The sequence below is a fragment of the Gorilla gorilla genome, chromosome 14 (assembly GCF_029281585.2).
Source record: "Gorilla gorilla gorilla isolate KB3781 chromosome 14, NHGRI_mGorGor1-v2.1_pri, whole genome shotgun sequence".
NCBI classification, from domain to species: domain Eukaryota; kingdom Metazoa; phylum Chordata; class Mammalia; order Primates; family Hominidae; genus Gorilla; species Gorilla gorilla.
The window spans coordinates 46,428,139-46,444,273 of NC_073238.2; the positions used below are offsets into that span (position 1 = coordinate 46,428,139).

Below are 16,135 nucleotides of genomic sequence, written 5' to 3' on the forward strand. Positions count from 1 at the left end.
AGAAATGAAAATTCTAGCTGATGAATGAAGTCAGAAACGAATATTCTTTCACATACCTTCCAGCTACATGCAAATGCTTGCTTGTTGATTTGCTCTGCCCTTGGCTTTTAGACCTTTGCTTATGTAGTATTTAATGATGATATAAACATACAATGTGTTAAATAATACCAAAAATTGTATGCTGTACAGTGTTTTTCTGTTTGAAGTATTATTTCAACTTTTAAAACAGTCTCATACAGTAAGTGGAAGTTATTTTCTCTTTGCATAATAAAGTCTGATTACTCTGCAAAGGAGCATGTGTCAGAGCAATCAGAATTCAGATCCTTATTGTCACAGATGAATTGTCCTACTATGCTTTGGCATTTCATGAGGAACAGCATAGAAGATAAGAGAAAGTACAGGAAGCTAATTAAGACAGGGCAACATCATAGGATTCTGGGTAAGAAATCCTTTCCAGGAGAACCTGGTGAATACTGTCATTTGCTCAGGAGACTTCAAGGGAAATTATTGCAAAAAAGGCCATTGGTTGGCCATTGAATTGTCCCTGCTGATTTTTCAAATAAAGGTGCCAATAATGTGGCAAGGACAGAAATCAGATTTCAGGGATCAAGAAGAGAGTTGGGGGCAGATGCAGTGGTTCACTCCTATAATCCCAGCACTTTAGGAGGCTGAGGCAGGTGGCTCATTTGAGGTCAGAAGTTTGAGACCAGCCTGACCAACATGGTGAAACCCCATCTCTACTAAAAATACCAAAAAAAAAAAAAATTAGCTGGGCGTGGTGGTGTGTGCCTGTAGTCCCACCTACTCGGGAGGCTGAGGCAGGAGAATCACTTGAACCTGGGAGGCAGAGGTTGTGGTGAGCCGAGATTGTGCCGCTGCACTCCAGTCTGGGCAACAGAGTGAGACTCCATCTCAAAAAAAGAAGAAGGAGAAAGAGAAGAAGAGAGTTGGCAGTGAAGCAAGAAGAGGAAGCATCAGCATTGCATGGGTGATTGAGAATCTGTCAGGAAGAAGGACAGATAATTGAGAATTAGATGAGAAAGGGGAGAGCAGGATCATATGAGGGCTACATGTGTTTTACAGAACGCTCTTATACCAAATGAAGTACAGGAGCTTCACACTGTGCCTTCTTGCAGAGGGTTGTGTCCATTTGTCACAACCCACTTATATTTGGACTCAACACTTTTCTCAGAGTGGTTGAGGATCCTGAGTTAATAATTGGTTTTATTCAATTGATTGATTCTGATTCCAGAATAGTCATGAGTTACTATCCTCAGTGTCCTTTCTCATTGGCTTTGAAGTGAGCTGTTGCCTGCAGCAAACTCAGGGAGCCAGATGTTTGCTACCTTTCTCTCAAGGGTCTAATGCAGGACAGACATTGCTCAGTGACCTCTAATGCAAGCATTTGCAAGGCGCCAAGCAAAAGGCTTTGTATTTACATCTGCTGGAGTCAGAAAAGAATGGGAACACAAACTAAGTTGCAAGGGTTCTAATGAAGGACCCTGGGAGTTTGCTTGGACACGGGATAGGTGGGGCTTTTCAGGTTCCCACAATATACTTAGAAAGTGACATTTCTTCAGCTCTGGTGAATAAAATCCTGACAGCAAATTCTGTTACTTATTCTGTTATTAACTTAGCCTGTGATCTCATCACAGTCATTTTTTGTCTTTTTTTTTTTTAATGCTCCTCTTTCTATATTTGGAAATGAAAGAAGGAAACACATTTTGGAAGGTTTATTATGTGCCCCACATTTTATAGCATCTCATTTGTCCTCTTAAAATCCCAATGAGGTAAGTATTTAGTCCCATTTTACAGCTGAGAACACAAAGCATCAGAGAAATGGTGGCATGCCAAGCTTATACAGCTATAAGAGGCAGAGTTGTAACTTGAACCCAAGACCATTTGATCGTCCCATACACTAGAGAAACTATGAAAACATGGCACGTGAGTGGTCAGTCTCACATGTTGGGTTCTGAGAACATTAAGTTGTAACTATTTGCAATTGAATGTGACTTATATTCTTAACTAGTGTCATATCCGTGAATTGCAGATCATTTGCCCAAACATTCTAAGTAACTTCAGTTAAGGTTTTCTTCCAGATGTTATGTCTTATATACTTTTGTGTACTTGTGTACTTATGTACTGTTTACTTTATTTCTTAATATGTTAAAATACTATCTGTAAACAGGAAACACATGGTTAAACATATTCACACCTCTATAACTGAGCTAAAATCACTTTCTACCATCTTGGTAGTAGTAATTTTCCAGAAAAGGAAGCAGATGAAGAATGTAAGCAATTAAGAGTGAAAACAATTTAACTGGCATTGGATTTACATTAGTGTTAGTCAGCATTGCTTAAATTATTCTCTAGTGGAACACTGCTCTATGAAATGAACTAAGATGTTAAAATCAAATAATCTTTTCCTAACTTGAATGAAAAAAAAATATTTAATGTATAGATTTTTATGATATTGTTTTTCTATGAAACTATTCTTAAATCTTTGTCATTACTCATCAAACACTATAATCTAGCAATAGTATGATATGTGATCAAGTATAAATAAATTGCATTTGAAATTAAGATATCAGCATTTTATGATATTACACAGTGAGTATCGTGGCCCTCAGAGTTGCTTGACCACTTGAATTTGTTTGAGAAATTAAACCATCAGTGCAGTTACTTTAAAGTTATTCATTAAGTGTTCCATTTATGAGAAGCCAATCTTATTACTATAAAATATGGAATGACTCCACTGAGTAATTATTCAAACACTTATATGTAAAGTTTCCTTCTTTGTGTTTAATAAGTATAATAAAATGCTTATGAAAAATCAATGTCTTAGCTGCAGCATAACAGTCTCTTTTGGCCTATTTATACATAAACTGCCAAAGTAAACATTAAAACATTTACAAAGTACATTTAGTTTTCTTCTGTATCCCCCCAAAAAAGAAAACACAAGTATGAAATAGTTCTGTGATTCTGTGCACTTCATCTCTTCATGCTGCCCAGTACCTAGCTCACTAGCTCATCTGTGGTGGAAGAATATGATCATTTAAATGCAACAAGAACATCTTTGTAAATGGGCCTGCCCTCTTTCATCAGGAGCACAGAGCTAGAATTCATCTTACCATTGGCTCTGCTTCCCGTAAATGAAGGAGTTGAGTAACCAAGAAGCCAGCTAGACCTTCCTCCCTTCCTGAGCTTTGAGGGCCAGGTCTTTGCAAATTCCACCCTTCCTTCCTGAACGCCTGGGCTCAGAAGGGCAGTAACAGAAAGATGGAAAAACACACACATCCACCCCATGCTGACCTTTCATCCCTTCTAAGATGGTTTCAGTGTTTTGCCATGGAAAGTATGCCCAGTAGATCTAACACCAAGAATGGATTCAGGGTGACTTTTTAATGGGGGAGAAAAAAAATATTTTAAGAAATTATTATAGATGAAGTCTGATGAACACTGTGGAAGTTCTCTATGGAGAATGGGGGTTCCACATACGTGAAGTAGCGGAACATTGCATGCATTGCGCAGAGATGTTTAGGAGTCAAACGTAAGTTTCCATCTCTTTTATGGGTCTGTAGTGAATATTGGAACTTATAAATATCCCACACAAGTATTTTTTGAATAAACTTTTTATTTTGAAATAGTTTTGGATTTGCAGAAAAGTTGCAAAGACAATTCAGGCAGTTGCCAGTTTCCCCTACTGCTATAGCATCTTACACTGCCATGATACTTTTGTCACAACTAAGAAACCAGCATAGGTACATTATTGTTTTATGCTTTGGGCTTTTTTAGTGGTTTGCTATAAAGGAGATTGCAAAGGATATAGATGAAGAGATGTGTAGGGCAAGCTGTTGGGGAAGGGATGCAGTTTCCATGCACATTATTGTTAACTAAACTCTGTACTGTGCTTTATTTGTATTTCCTTTCTTTTTCTCTGATATCTTTTTTCTGTTCCAAGATACCATTCAGCATACCACATGAACGTTTAGTCATCATGTCTCCTTAGATTCGGCAGATTTACACAAGTATTTTTAAATTATTGAAATGTAACTGTAATGCTTTGAAATTTCATTACCTGTGTAATAATTAAGATAGTGATCCTATAGTCAGAAACTCTGAATTCTGATCCCTTTTTCTTCTATGGGAGGAATGTCCTTCATTTCTCAATTCAAAACATTTTAGATGTTGGTGACTTAGGAAAGTAAATATCCTTTCTCATGTTGGGATAACTTTAGAAAGAATTAGTGAATTACTACCTTGCCACATCATGATTAGCTTTCTTCTGAAAAGTTACTGCTGTTACATTCATGACCACAGCAGGAAAAATATGTCTTGGCTGTGGATTTCACTAGAGTCAGGGGAAGGGTGACTCTTTAAATAATTAGATTGCTCTTCAGTTTTAAAAAGTTTATGCTGACTAGGTTAACAGGGCAGGCTGAATGCAATAGCCTATTTATTTTTACCTTATATTAACTCATAACTAAAGATAATGTACAATTTTGTATGTGTACATATAACCATCATTATAGGAGAGACAGCATGAAGTAGGCTATGAAGAGGTAGAATGTGAGAAAGAAAGCAATAAATATTTTGTTCAATCTTAAGGTTTCTTTTAAAGGTGACAGTGGAAAATCCTATTGACACAAAGCACTTTAGCTCCCTTTGCTCTCATTTCCTGCTTTATAAAAGGAAGTGAAGCCTGGCCTGCTTAACTGCAGAAATACTGTGAGTTAACTAAGGATTTCCATTTCTTCTGCCATCTCTGCTTCTCAGGCCGAGATCACAGAATGCCTGGAATCACTGCCATCACCTCATACAATTCAAGCATGTGTGTGAATTTGCCTCCACATCACCCCACTGTTTGGGGGATTCAGCCTCCCCATACACAATTTGTATGGGCTTATGTCCCTATTCAAAAATCTTTAGAGTCTTCTCATTTTCTAGAGAAGAAAAATTTTCAGCATTATGTTCCTTCACTCTGGCAAAATAAAGTCTTCATACCAGTCAGATATTTCTTCTTTCATTTCGCTCAAAACCTTCGTCACATCAATTGTGATAATCATCAACAGTTACTTTATACCTTCATTACTAAAGGCTTTTTCTACCTTGAGTCTTTGCTTTTTTTTTTCTTGGGTCTCATCTCAAATTTCTACCCTTTCTAAAATAGTCCCAGGTAAACTCTCATCTTCATTTCTCTTAAATTCCCAGCCTCCTTCTCCCTCTAGTGATCTGACCTAAGAACCCCTGGTTTTCACATGCACTCTATATGTTAGTATGTTTCCTTCTGGTCCTGTTTTCTGCATATGTATACTTACATAGTATCTCTACCAAATTGGAATCATACCAATTAAATGATTCTTCATTTTTTTCATTTACCATATCATGAACATTTTCATGTCATATTTTTATATTTGTATTAAAATATGATTTTAATGGTTTCATAAATAGTACACACCAAATTCCACATCTTATTAAGCATTTACATGTAGTTGGACATTTATGTTGTTTCCATCCTTTTGCTATAATAAATAATGCTGTCCTGCACCTTCTTACTTATCTTTAATTATGGACTTGAGATAAATTCTAAGAGTGGCCTTCTTGAGAATGATTTTTATTAGGTTCTTGATATGTATTTCCAGATTACCTTCCAGAGATGTTATGCCTGTTTTTTTCTATCAGCAGTATATGAATATATCCACTTTATCACTGCTCACCAACTCTGGGTGTTATAATTTGCTTATACAGTTTGTTGATTAGCTAGTTAAAACCTATATCATTGTAGTTTTACATATTCTGGAGACAAGGCCTTAGTCAGACGTGTGTTTCGCAAATATTTTCTCCCACTCTGTGGTTTGTCCCTTATCACGTTCTTAACTGAATTCTTCTAAAAGCAGAAGTTTTTGGTTTTGAAGAGTTTCATTATATGAAATTTTATCATGGACTTTGCTTATGGGGCCGTACCTAAGAAATCCTTGCGTAATACAAAGTCACAAAGGTTTTATCCTATGTTTTCTTGGAGTTTTATATTTTTAGGTTTTATACTTAAATTTATGAGGCATTTTGTGGAAACTTTTGCATAGAGTAATGAGATATGGATTGAAGTGTTTTTTTTATAGTAATCAGTTAAAAAATCAGGACTCTTTCCAGATAAGGAAATTAGAATAACAATTCTACCAAAGGCACATTTGTTCTTTAAAGAAAAAGGGAGAAGTTTGCCTTTAATGTAATGGGGGTAAGTTATTGCTGCCCGTTTATATTTTGAGTCTAATTTGGGGCATACTTCAAATTAAGGAATGAATAATTATTGTCCAAAACCATACATTATTATTACCACTTAGGTTATTTGGTGATGGGGGCAGATTTGTTTATATCACGTAAATTATTAATGTAATTGTGTTCATATATTTATACAACAAACATTTTTAGGACAGAAGAAGCATTCATCTACTTTAGGCAGATGAACATGGGAACATAATATCTTTGCAGTTCCATGAATAACCTGTATGCAATTAACATCTGATTTCTAGAATGAAAGGGAGTCAAAGTAATTAACTTTCTTGAGCCACAAAATTATTCTTATATGGGGAACATTTGTCACCATTAAAAGACAGGCTCTTGGGAATGTACTAATAAAGATTATGAAAGAAAGGACTGTGATACGGAAGAAAATATTTTAGTGAGTAGTGCTTGGGGTTACTTGTGAAATAAAAAGTTTCTCAGTAATTGGCAGTGCTACCAGTGTTCTAATCACCTGCATTTTCCTCCATAGGTCATCAGCTCAATGAGCTCCCTTTCTGAGTACTGCCTGCCTTCCATTCTACGTACATTATTTGACTGGTATAAAAGGCAAAATGGCATTGAGGATGAATCACATGAATACAGACCAAGAACAAGCAATAAATCAAAAAGGTACATTTCTTTTGTGTAAGGATCATGGTTTTATTTTGTTTTGTTTTCAGGAAACATAAATCAAAATTAGAGTTACAAGGCAATTGGGTCTTCCTGACTCTTCACAAGGATGCCTAGCAGGTGCTGCAGGGGCCCTGAGTCTGTAGCAGGTAACCCATATGGAGCACCGAGTCACTGCCAGCCGTCACGGGTTGAAAATTCATACACAGCTTTATTTCAACTTTGGTGGAGACAGGTGTGAAGGACCACAGGTCACTTTCTTGCCAGCTTCTTTCCTCTGCCCTCTCCCACTGAGTCTGCACCCAAAGCAGAATGCTGACTGCAGGCCTTGCGTGACATGCCAAGATATTTTAGTCCTCGTTCCAGTAACCTTGAGTGCTCAGTGTACTGTAGTGGGAAGGACGCTGGACTGGACGTTAGTGGTAGTCCTGGCGCTGCCACTATTTAGCCATGTGACTTTGGGCAGCTCCCCGCCTCTCTGTACCTCAGCCTCCTTGTGAGCAAAACAAGGAAGTTAGGTGACACCATCTCCAACTCCTCCTTCCAGCTGAGTATTTTGTTTATTTATTCTCTGTTCCCTTCTTCCTGTGGGTTTGAAAAATGGAACTTGCTGCTCCAGGAGCATATCAGCATCTGTAAAACTTAAGATTCTCATTAATGTGTGTCCTCCCCAAATTTTAGGTAAGCACATATAATTTCATATGTTTAGTCAACCTATAGCAAGGCAGTGAATATAAGAAAGAGTAATACACTTACCTTTTAAAAAAAAAAAAGATTATTTTAAAAAGTAGTTAGATTTCTCCACATGAATGGATTATTCCAATTAAAAAAATACTTTTAAAGTCTGTAAACTGAAATTAATCAATCAGAAAATCAGACATTAACTACTTTTTGTGAATGATTTATTTCTCTCATTTTTCTTGAAAGTCCTAATACTGTTTCAAAAGACTTCTTTTGAAATCGAAGAATTGTAACATTACCATGTTACACTTCAACCAAATTTGTAATCTGCTTTTATAATGTGCTTGAATTTATGCAAGATTTAATCATATAATTTTGTTTGGGAGAGCAATTAATAACTTTTTCATATTGAATTTTTTTTAGTGAAGAAGGAAATTTTTAGAATTTTTAGATATAACTCAGATGCCATAAAATTCACCCTTTTAAAGTATATAATTCAATGTTTTTAGTATATTTACAGGGTTGTACAACCATTACCACTCTAATTTCAGAACATTTTTATCACCCCCAAGTCCTGTACCCATTAGCAGCCTCTCCTCCTGAATATTTGTTTTAATTTATCAGGTTTTAAAAATAGAATTTAAATTGTTTATCTGAAAAATGGTTCAGACCATGTGATTAAGAAATTAAAAGGATCATTTTATTATTTTTTCCATATTACACGTTGTCTTATGAACAGATATTAAACCTTCCCGGGGCAGAGAGTGGGACAGTTTTTAGTGAGTTGAATTGAGTTTGAGTTTTGTTCCTCTGTTTTGTCAGAATTTAGTTGCTGAAATTAGATTTTTCATGAATTGATTTCTTTACGGATTAAAAATTATAGTTTTTAAAATTGTGTTACTGATTATTTTTAGGAGATCAGAGTAAGTGCTGAGATCAGATAAAGAATCGGGACAGTAAAATTTGACTTAGTAGCATTTTAGTTAATGCTTGAATTTTTAAAATAAGAGAGAAAATGTGCTTAGAAAACAGCCAAATGAATGAAGCTCTCTAGGGTATGATGTAGCTAAATGTGAGTTTCTGCTACTAGGAAAAAAAGGTTGGGGGGACTTTAAGGAGGAGCATAAACTACTGAAAATAGATGTCAGGGATGCACATTGGTTGTGATTTCTGAGATTAGTACAGTATCAGCATTTGGACTGCCAAATAAATTTGTCAAATGCCTCTGGCTCCTGGCAGTTAGACTGCAAACCAGCAATAAAGTTGAATTCATTATTAGAAATGTATGTGTCTTACTTTGATTTGAAAACATAATTTGGCTTATTAAATAAAATAGAATCAAAGGTCTACATTTTTTTTTCTGCCAAGAACTGCTACTTTCTCAGGTTCCTCTGGCCACTTGTAAAGACCCTTAGCATCCAGCACAAAAATACTCTCTCTACTGCTGCTGGCCATCTCTGGGAGTTCTCCATCCTTTTGGTCTTTCCAACTTCCTGTCTCCTTATTCTATAATATAATGGATATAAAGCCTGATTTCTGAGTGCCCTCCTTTTTAATGCAGCTGCGTAGATTTTCCTTTCCCCCAGCTCGCAGTGCCACTTACTAGTTCCAGTGGGTCTTGAAGGACTTTAGATAGATGGTTTTGTTCACAGCTCTTTCTCCTGGCAGGACTATTCATAAATGATCCTGAAAGAATGAGTTCCTACTCTGTTGATACATTTACTTCTTGAAAGATAAACATGCAAGTTCCTTCTTAACGCGTTCTGTCATCCACCAGCCTTAATTTGACTTGCTCAAAGTTACAGAGCACTCCAGAAGGTCTTCTTTATATCTTAAATATCACATTATTTTCTTCTTATTGCCTTTTGACTAAAGAGAAAAACATTCCAGATTTAAAATAGTCTTGATTTATTTTGAAAAGATCTTCCTGGCAAGTCTAAATCCTGTCATCCCTCCTCATTGGTTTTATTTAATATATACTATTGAGCATTTATGTGTTTGGGAAATTATGCTAAATACTTTACATGTTTTATCTTCTCAAACTATTATGTAAGTACTATTATTCACATTTTGTGGATGGAGAAATTGCTGATAAATAGAAGAGGCATAATTTTATGCCAGACTGTTCCACACCAGAGTCAGTGCTCTAGGCCACTTCTTGTACCAAGGAGCCCAGCAGTAATTTCATCTGTCTTTGTTCAATTCCAAATGAGCCCTCAATCAGTGTGTTAGTCAAGCAGAAAATGGGGTAGAGGGACTGCCTTCCTGTTCTTCTGACAGTGCTGATTCTGCTTCTAACTTTTTTAAACATTTATTTATTTTGCCATACGTTATTGGGGTATAGGTGGTATTTGATTACATGAGTAGGTTCTTTAGTGGTTATTTGTGAGATTTTGGTGCACCCATCACCCAAGCGGTACACATTGTACCATATTTGTAGTCTTTTATCCCTCGCCCCACTCCCACTCTTCCCCCAAAGTCCCCGAAGTCCATTGTATCATTCTTTTTTGTTTGTTTGTTTGAGACGGAGTCTCACTCTGTCACCAAGGCTGGAGTGCAATGGCATGATCTCAGCTCGCTGCAACATCCACCTCCCAGGTTCAAGTGGTTCTCCTGCCTCAGCCTCCCAAGTAGCTGGGACTACAGGCATGCACCACTGTGCCTGGCTAATTTTTGTATTTTTAGTAGAGACGGGGTTTCACTATGTTGGCCAAGCTGGTCTTGAACTCGTGACCTCATGATCCGCCCACCTTGGCCTCCCAAAGTGCTGGGATTACAGGCGTGACCCACCATGCTCAGCCCACATTGTATCATTCTGATGCCTTTGCATACTCATAGCTTAGCTCCCACATATCAATAGAATGTTTGGTTTTCCATTCCTGAGTTACTTAACTTAGAATAATAGTCTCCAATCTCATCCAGGTCACTGCAAATGCTGTTAATTCATTCCTTTTTATGGCTGCATAGTATTCGATCATATATATATACCACAGTTTCTTTATCCACTCATTGATTGATGGGCGTTTAGGTTGGTTTACGATTTTGCTATCATGATTTGTGCCACTATAAACATGCATGTGCAAGTATCTTTTTCGACTAATGACTTCTTTTCCTCTGGGTGGATACCCAGTAGTGGGATTGCTGGATCAAATGGTAATTCTACTTTTAGTTCTTTATGGAATCTCCACACTGTTTTCCATAGCAGCTATACTAGTTTATATTCCCACCAGCATTGCAGAAGTGTTCCCTGTTCACTGCATCCGTGCCAACATCTACGGGTTTTTTTGGTTTTTGTTTTTTTTTTTTTTTTATGGCCGTTCTTGCGGGAGTAAGTTGGTATCACATTGTGGTTTTGATTTGCATTTCCCTGATCATTAGTCATGTTGAGATATTTTTTCATATGTTTGTTGGCCATTTGTATGTCTTCTTCTGAGAATTGTCTACTCATGACCTTAGCCCACTTTTTGGTGGGGTGGTTTTTTTCTTACTGATTTGTTGGCATTCATTTTAGATTCTAGATATTAGTCCTTTGGCAGATGTATAGATTATGAAGATTTTCTCCCACTCTGTGGGTTGTCTGTTTACTCTGCTGACTGTTCCTTTTGCCGTGCAAAAGCTCTTTAGTTTCATTAGGTCCCAGCTATTTATCTTTGTTTTTATTGCATTTGCTTTTGGGTTTTGGGTCATGAAATCCTTGCCTAAGTCAATGTCTAGAAGGGTTTTTCCAATGTTATCTTCTAGAATTTTTATAGTTTCAGGTCTTAGGTTTAAGTCCTTAATCCATCTTGAGTTGATTTTTGTATAAGGTGAGAGATGAAGATCTAGTTTCATTCTCCTACGTGTAGCTAGCCAATTATCCCAGCACCATTTGTTGAAAAGGGTGCCCTCTCCCTACTTTATGTTTTTGTATGTTTTGTCAAAGATCAGTTAGCTATAAACACCACATAAACAGAATTAAAAACAAAAATCACATGATCATCCCAATAGATGCAGAAAAAGCATTAGACAGGCCGGGCGCAGTGGCTCACACCTGTAATTCCAGCACTTTGGGAGGCCAAGGTGGGCGGATCACAAGGTCAGAAGATCGAGACCATCCTGGCTAACACAGTGAAACCCTGTCTCTACTAAAAATACAAAAAATTAGCTGGGCGTGGTGGTGGGCGCCTATAGTCCCAGCTACTCGGGAGGCTGAGGCAGGATAATGGCGTGAACCCGGGAGGCGGAGCTTGCAGTGAGCAAGATGGCACCACTGCACTCCAGCCTGGGCGACAGAGTGAGACTCTGCCTCAGAAAAAAAAAAGAAAAAAAAAAGCATTAGACAAAATCCAGCATCTCTTTATGATTAAAACTATCAGCAAAATCGGCATACAAGGGACATAACTTAATGTAATAAAAGCCATCTATGACAAACCCACAGCCAACATAATACTGAATGGGGAAAAGTTGAAAGCATTCCCTCTGAGAACTGGAACGAGACAAGGATACCTACTCTCAGCACTCTTCTTTAACATAGTACTAGAAGGCCTAGCCAAAGCAATCAGACAAGAGAAAGAAATAAAGGGCATCCATATAAGTAAAGAAGAAGTCAAACTGTCACTGTTTGTTGACAATATGATCATTTCCCTTGAAAACCCTAAGGACGCCTCCAGAAAGCTCCTAGGACTGATAAAAGAATTCAGCAAAGTTTCCAGATACAAGATTAATGTACACAAATCAGTAGCTCTTCTATACACTAACAACGACTAAGCGGAGAATCAAATCAATAACTCAACCCCTTTTACAATAGCTGCAAAAAATAAAATAAAATACTTAGGAATATACCTAACCAAGGAGTCGAAAGACCTCTACAAGGAAAACTACAAAACACTGCTGAAAGAAATCACAGACAACACAAACAAATGGAAACATATCCCATGCTCAAGGATAGGTAGAATCAATATTGTGAAAATGACCACACTGCCAAAAGCAATCTACTAATTCAATGCAATCCCCATTAAAATACCACCATCATTCTTCACAGAATTAGGAAAAGCAATTCTAAAATTCATATGGAACCAAAAAAGAGCCCACATAGCCAAAGCAAGACTAAGCAAAAAGAACAAATCTGGAGGCATCACACTACCTGATTTCAAATTATACTATAAGGCCATAGTCACCACAACAGCGTGCTTCTAACTTTTAAATGAGCACAAATGACTGCTTTGCTTCTCCTACCTCTTCTTCCTTCTGCCTTTTACTCTTCTCTCTCACCACCCCTTCACTTCTTCATTCCTCCTTTCACTAAGTCTCAAGTGGCAAAAAATGTAAGAGAAAAGGGACAGGGAAAGAAAAGAAAAGTAGTAATGCCGATCCTCTTCACCCCTGCAGTCCTGCTCAAATTGGTGATCATATTATTTCCTTCTTGTTTCCTTACATTGTTTAGCTCCTTTCACGAGATCTTTCAATGTCCACCTCTGGTATGGTAGCCTGTCTCAAGTTGTTATCACATTTTACAGATGGTAGAATTGCAGAGTTGAAAGCTACCTTAGAAAAGACCACAAGGTGAGGTGATAGACTCACAAATAACTACTCAAGTTAACATCATTGAAAATTTTAAATTTGAAGTCAAATATTCCGACTTCAAATCCAATGTTTGTCCACTGCAGCACACAGAGAATAGAAAGAGCATTAGCATGTTTTGTTGTTGTTTTTGTTGTTGTTGTTGTAGTTTTGAGATGGAGTCTCGCTCTGTCTCCCAGGCTGGAGTGCAGTGGCATGATCTCAGCTTACTGCAACCTCCGCTTCCCGGGTTCAGACGATTCTCCTGCTTCAGCCTCTCAAGTAGCTGGGATTACAGGCATGGGCTACCACGCCACCTGGCTAATTTTTTGTATTTTTAGTAGGGACGGGGTTTCACCATCTGGGCCAAGCTGTTCTCAAACTCCTGACCTCAGGTAATCTGCCCGCCTCGGCCTCCCAAAGTGCTGGGATTACAGGCGTGAGCCACTCCGTCCGGCCAACATTAGCATGTATCTACCAGTGCAATTATATAATTTTAAAAATGGGTTTTGCAGTCTATTCGGGAGGAGTCCTAGATTTTTTATGAATTGTATTACTCTGAGAATACCTTCAGTGTGCTTTAATATAAATATTTTAAATTTTACAGCGATGAACAACAGCGAGATTATTTAATGGAAAGACGGGACCTCGCCATTGATTTTATTTTTTCTTTAGTATTAATAGAAGTTTTGAAACAGGTAGGTGATTAATTTATTGTTACTTTTAGATAATATTTATTGATCTAAAAACTACTTAGGTTGTAAAAGTCTAAGTTTTTAAAATTATTTCTGAATTCCAAATACTGGGTTATATGACTTATGTTTATTGATTGCTATTCATTGTCATATATAGTTATTGGAAGTACTGTACCGATTTGTTCTTTAATATTCCCTTCTGAGTTAAGAACCACCTTTTTTTTTCAGATTCCACTTCATCCTGTAATAGACAGTTTAATACATGATGTTATTAACTTGGCTTTCAAGCACTTTAAATACAAAGAAGGGTAAGATGATTTCTCGCCTTAGAATGTTGAAGCTGGTGTTTAAAACTAAATCAGTGGTTTGCTTTTTTCCGATGACCAGGGATCCCTAACTTGTCTAATTATACCCTACTTAGGTACCTTGGTCCCAACACTGGCAATATGCATATTGTGGCAGACCTGTATGCAGAAGTCATTGGAGTGTTGGCACAAGCCAAGTAAGTGAATGCCAGAACCCTCTACCATGAGAACGTGCATGCTTTCACTGTCCTCCCAGCCCTAATTTAGGGAAGTTGGGGTTGAGCTTACAAGGAACTAGGTAGGGCTCTTTGCCATGTGTGCCCCATCTCTGAAACTGAATAGAAAGCTCTTCCAAGACAGGTACCAATTATCTTTTTTAGTTGGCACTTGGGCCAGATCCTACCTAGAGTCCATGGGTTTCATACTGTTGCATCAAAGAAATGGGATGACCAGATGACATTTCTCTCTGCCTAAATATTCCAAGGAAGTTTATCACTTTTGAAAGTTCTGTTTTCTCTAGCCCATAAGTGGGTGGTTACAATATATCATCTATCAGTGGGAAAATTCCATTCTAGAATGTCCCCTTTACTATAGACCTTACTTAATTCAGCTGAGCTAAAAATGTCCCAGACTCTGTCATGGAAACAAGTCAGGGGGGAAATTCTCATTGCTAAATTTATCTGGCCCCATAGCACTACTTAGCAGGCAAGAACAAAATTGCGTTAGACTATTAGCAACAATATACCTCTTCCAAAAGTGATGTCACACCCTACTTACCCGGCTTCATTTTGTCCAACCCTGAGGCAAATCAGGCAAGATCCCGAATGCCTAAGTTAGGCAAAATGAACCAGAGACATAATGTGAATTCATGCCAGGAGGCCAGCTTAAAGCAACAGTGATGCTCCAATCCTTGTGAAATGCAATCCTTCCTCAGAAAGAGATTTTTATCTTCAAGGGATTGAATTTCGTAACGTAGTAGCGTGGAAATTACACAATTTATCAAAAAAACAAAAATTTTAAAAAGCACTTAGCAATCTTACCTGGCCAAAACATAGACAAGAATGCAGGAAATAGACCCCCTTAACTCCTTGGCATAATTTATTTAATCTAATCCAGTTTATCTACTCATCCTGACTATATTTTTTTAAATATATAACACATCAGTGTTCGAAGGAGGAACGGGAACTTCCAGAGGATGATACACTGATGCCATTGAGAAATAAAGCTCAACCGCTGGTGGCAACAGAAAGGAAAGAAACTGGCCAAAGCATACATAAGAATTAAACAATAGAGTTATCTGGGCCATTTTGCATGAGGCTATATTGTAGTTTTATAGCCTATTAAAATAATTGTGGTTCATGAATCATTAAGAAAAAAAGTGTAATGCATTTTGGAGATATTTCCATTGCAATTGAGTAATGAAAGCATTAGCATTTTAAATGGACAAGCTGTAGTTATCCAGCAAATCATGTGTATCTACCTCATTTCTAGAAAAGATTGGGAAAAATGAGGTATTAACATGTATATTTGCTGATTTGTCAAACCCTGAAAATCTCAACATAAACTTTCAGCTGTCATTTGGAAACTTCAGTATGCCAAAAATGACCTTGTGTTTTCCTTAGTTTTTGTGAATTATGCATAACAATAATATTGGTTACTGTCAAATGACCTTCCTTAGCTCTGTGATTCTGAGTTGGTTGTGAATAAGTTGAGAAACACTGTCATAACTAAGCAATATTCTAAGCTTGTAGGAATTTCCATTTTAGGTTAGATTTATGGTCCACCAAGTCAGTGTTTGCTTGCCAATGGTGGCTTTTTTTATTTTCGTGATGTCAGTATTTGTCCCTATTCTGCGGTAGTAGGGTGTAAGAAATGCCTCCATTTGGACAGTGCTCCAGTACTTTCCAGTCTCTAGTGAACCGTTTGGCCAGTCTGCTCTTGCAGTAAACACAGACTCCAATAGCCCTTGATGTGTTCTCAACTAGTCAATATGTAGTTAAACTT

The 16,135-nt window shown here is 37.4% G+C and overlaps 1 protein-coding gene across 5 annotated transcripts in view; it reads left to right on the forward strand.

Moving 5' to 3' along the window:
- The window catches only part of FRY (FRY microtubule binding protein), a 451,440-nt gene that overhangs the window by 262,965 nt on the left and 172,340 nt on the right, over positions 1-16,135 (forward strand). For all 5 annotated transcript variants that reach the window (XR_008671085.2, XM_055360541.2, XM_055360538.2 and 2 more), the window contains 4 exons: positions 6,773-6,912; positions 13,739-13,829; positions 14,055-14,134; positions 14,248-14,328. Coding sequence is in view for 4 of the 5 variants with exons in the window: in XM_055360541.2 (XP_055216516.1) it covers positions 6,773-6,912; positions 13,739-13,829; positions 14,055-14,134; positions 14,248-14,328 (392 nt within the window). In the remaining variant the exon portion in view is untranslated. The remainder of the gene's footprint in view (positions 1-6,772; positions 6,913-13,738; positions 13,830-14,054; positions 14,135-14,247; positions 14,329-16,135) is intronic.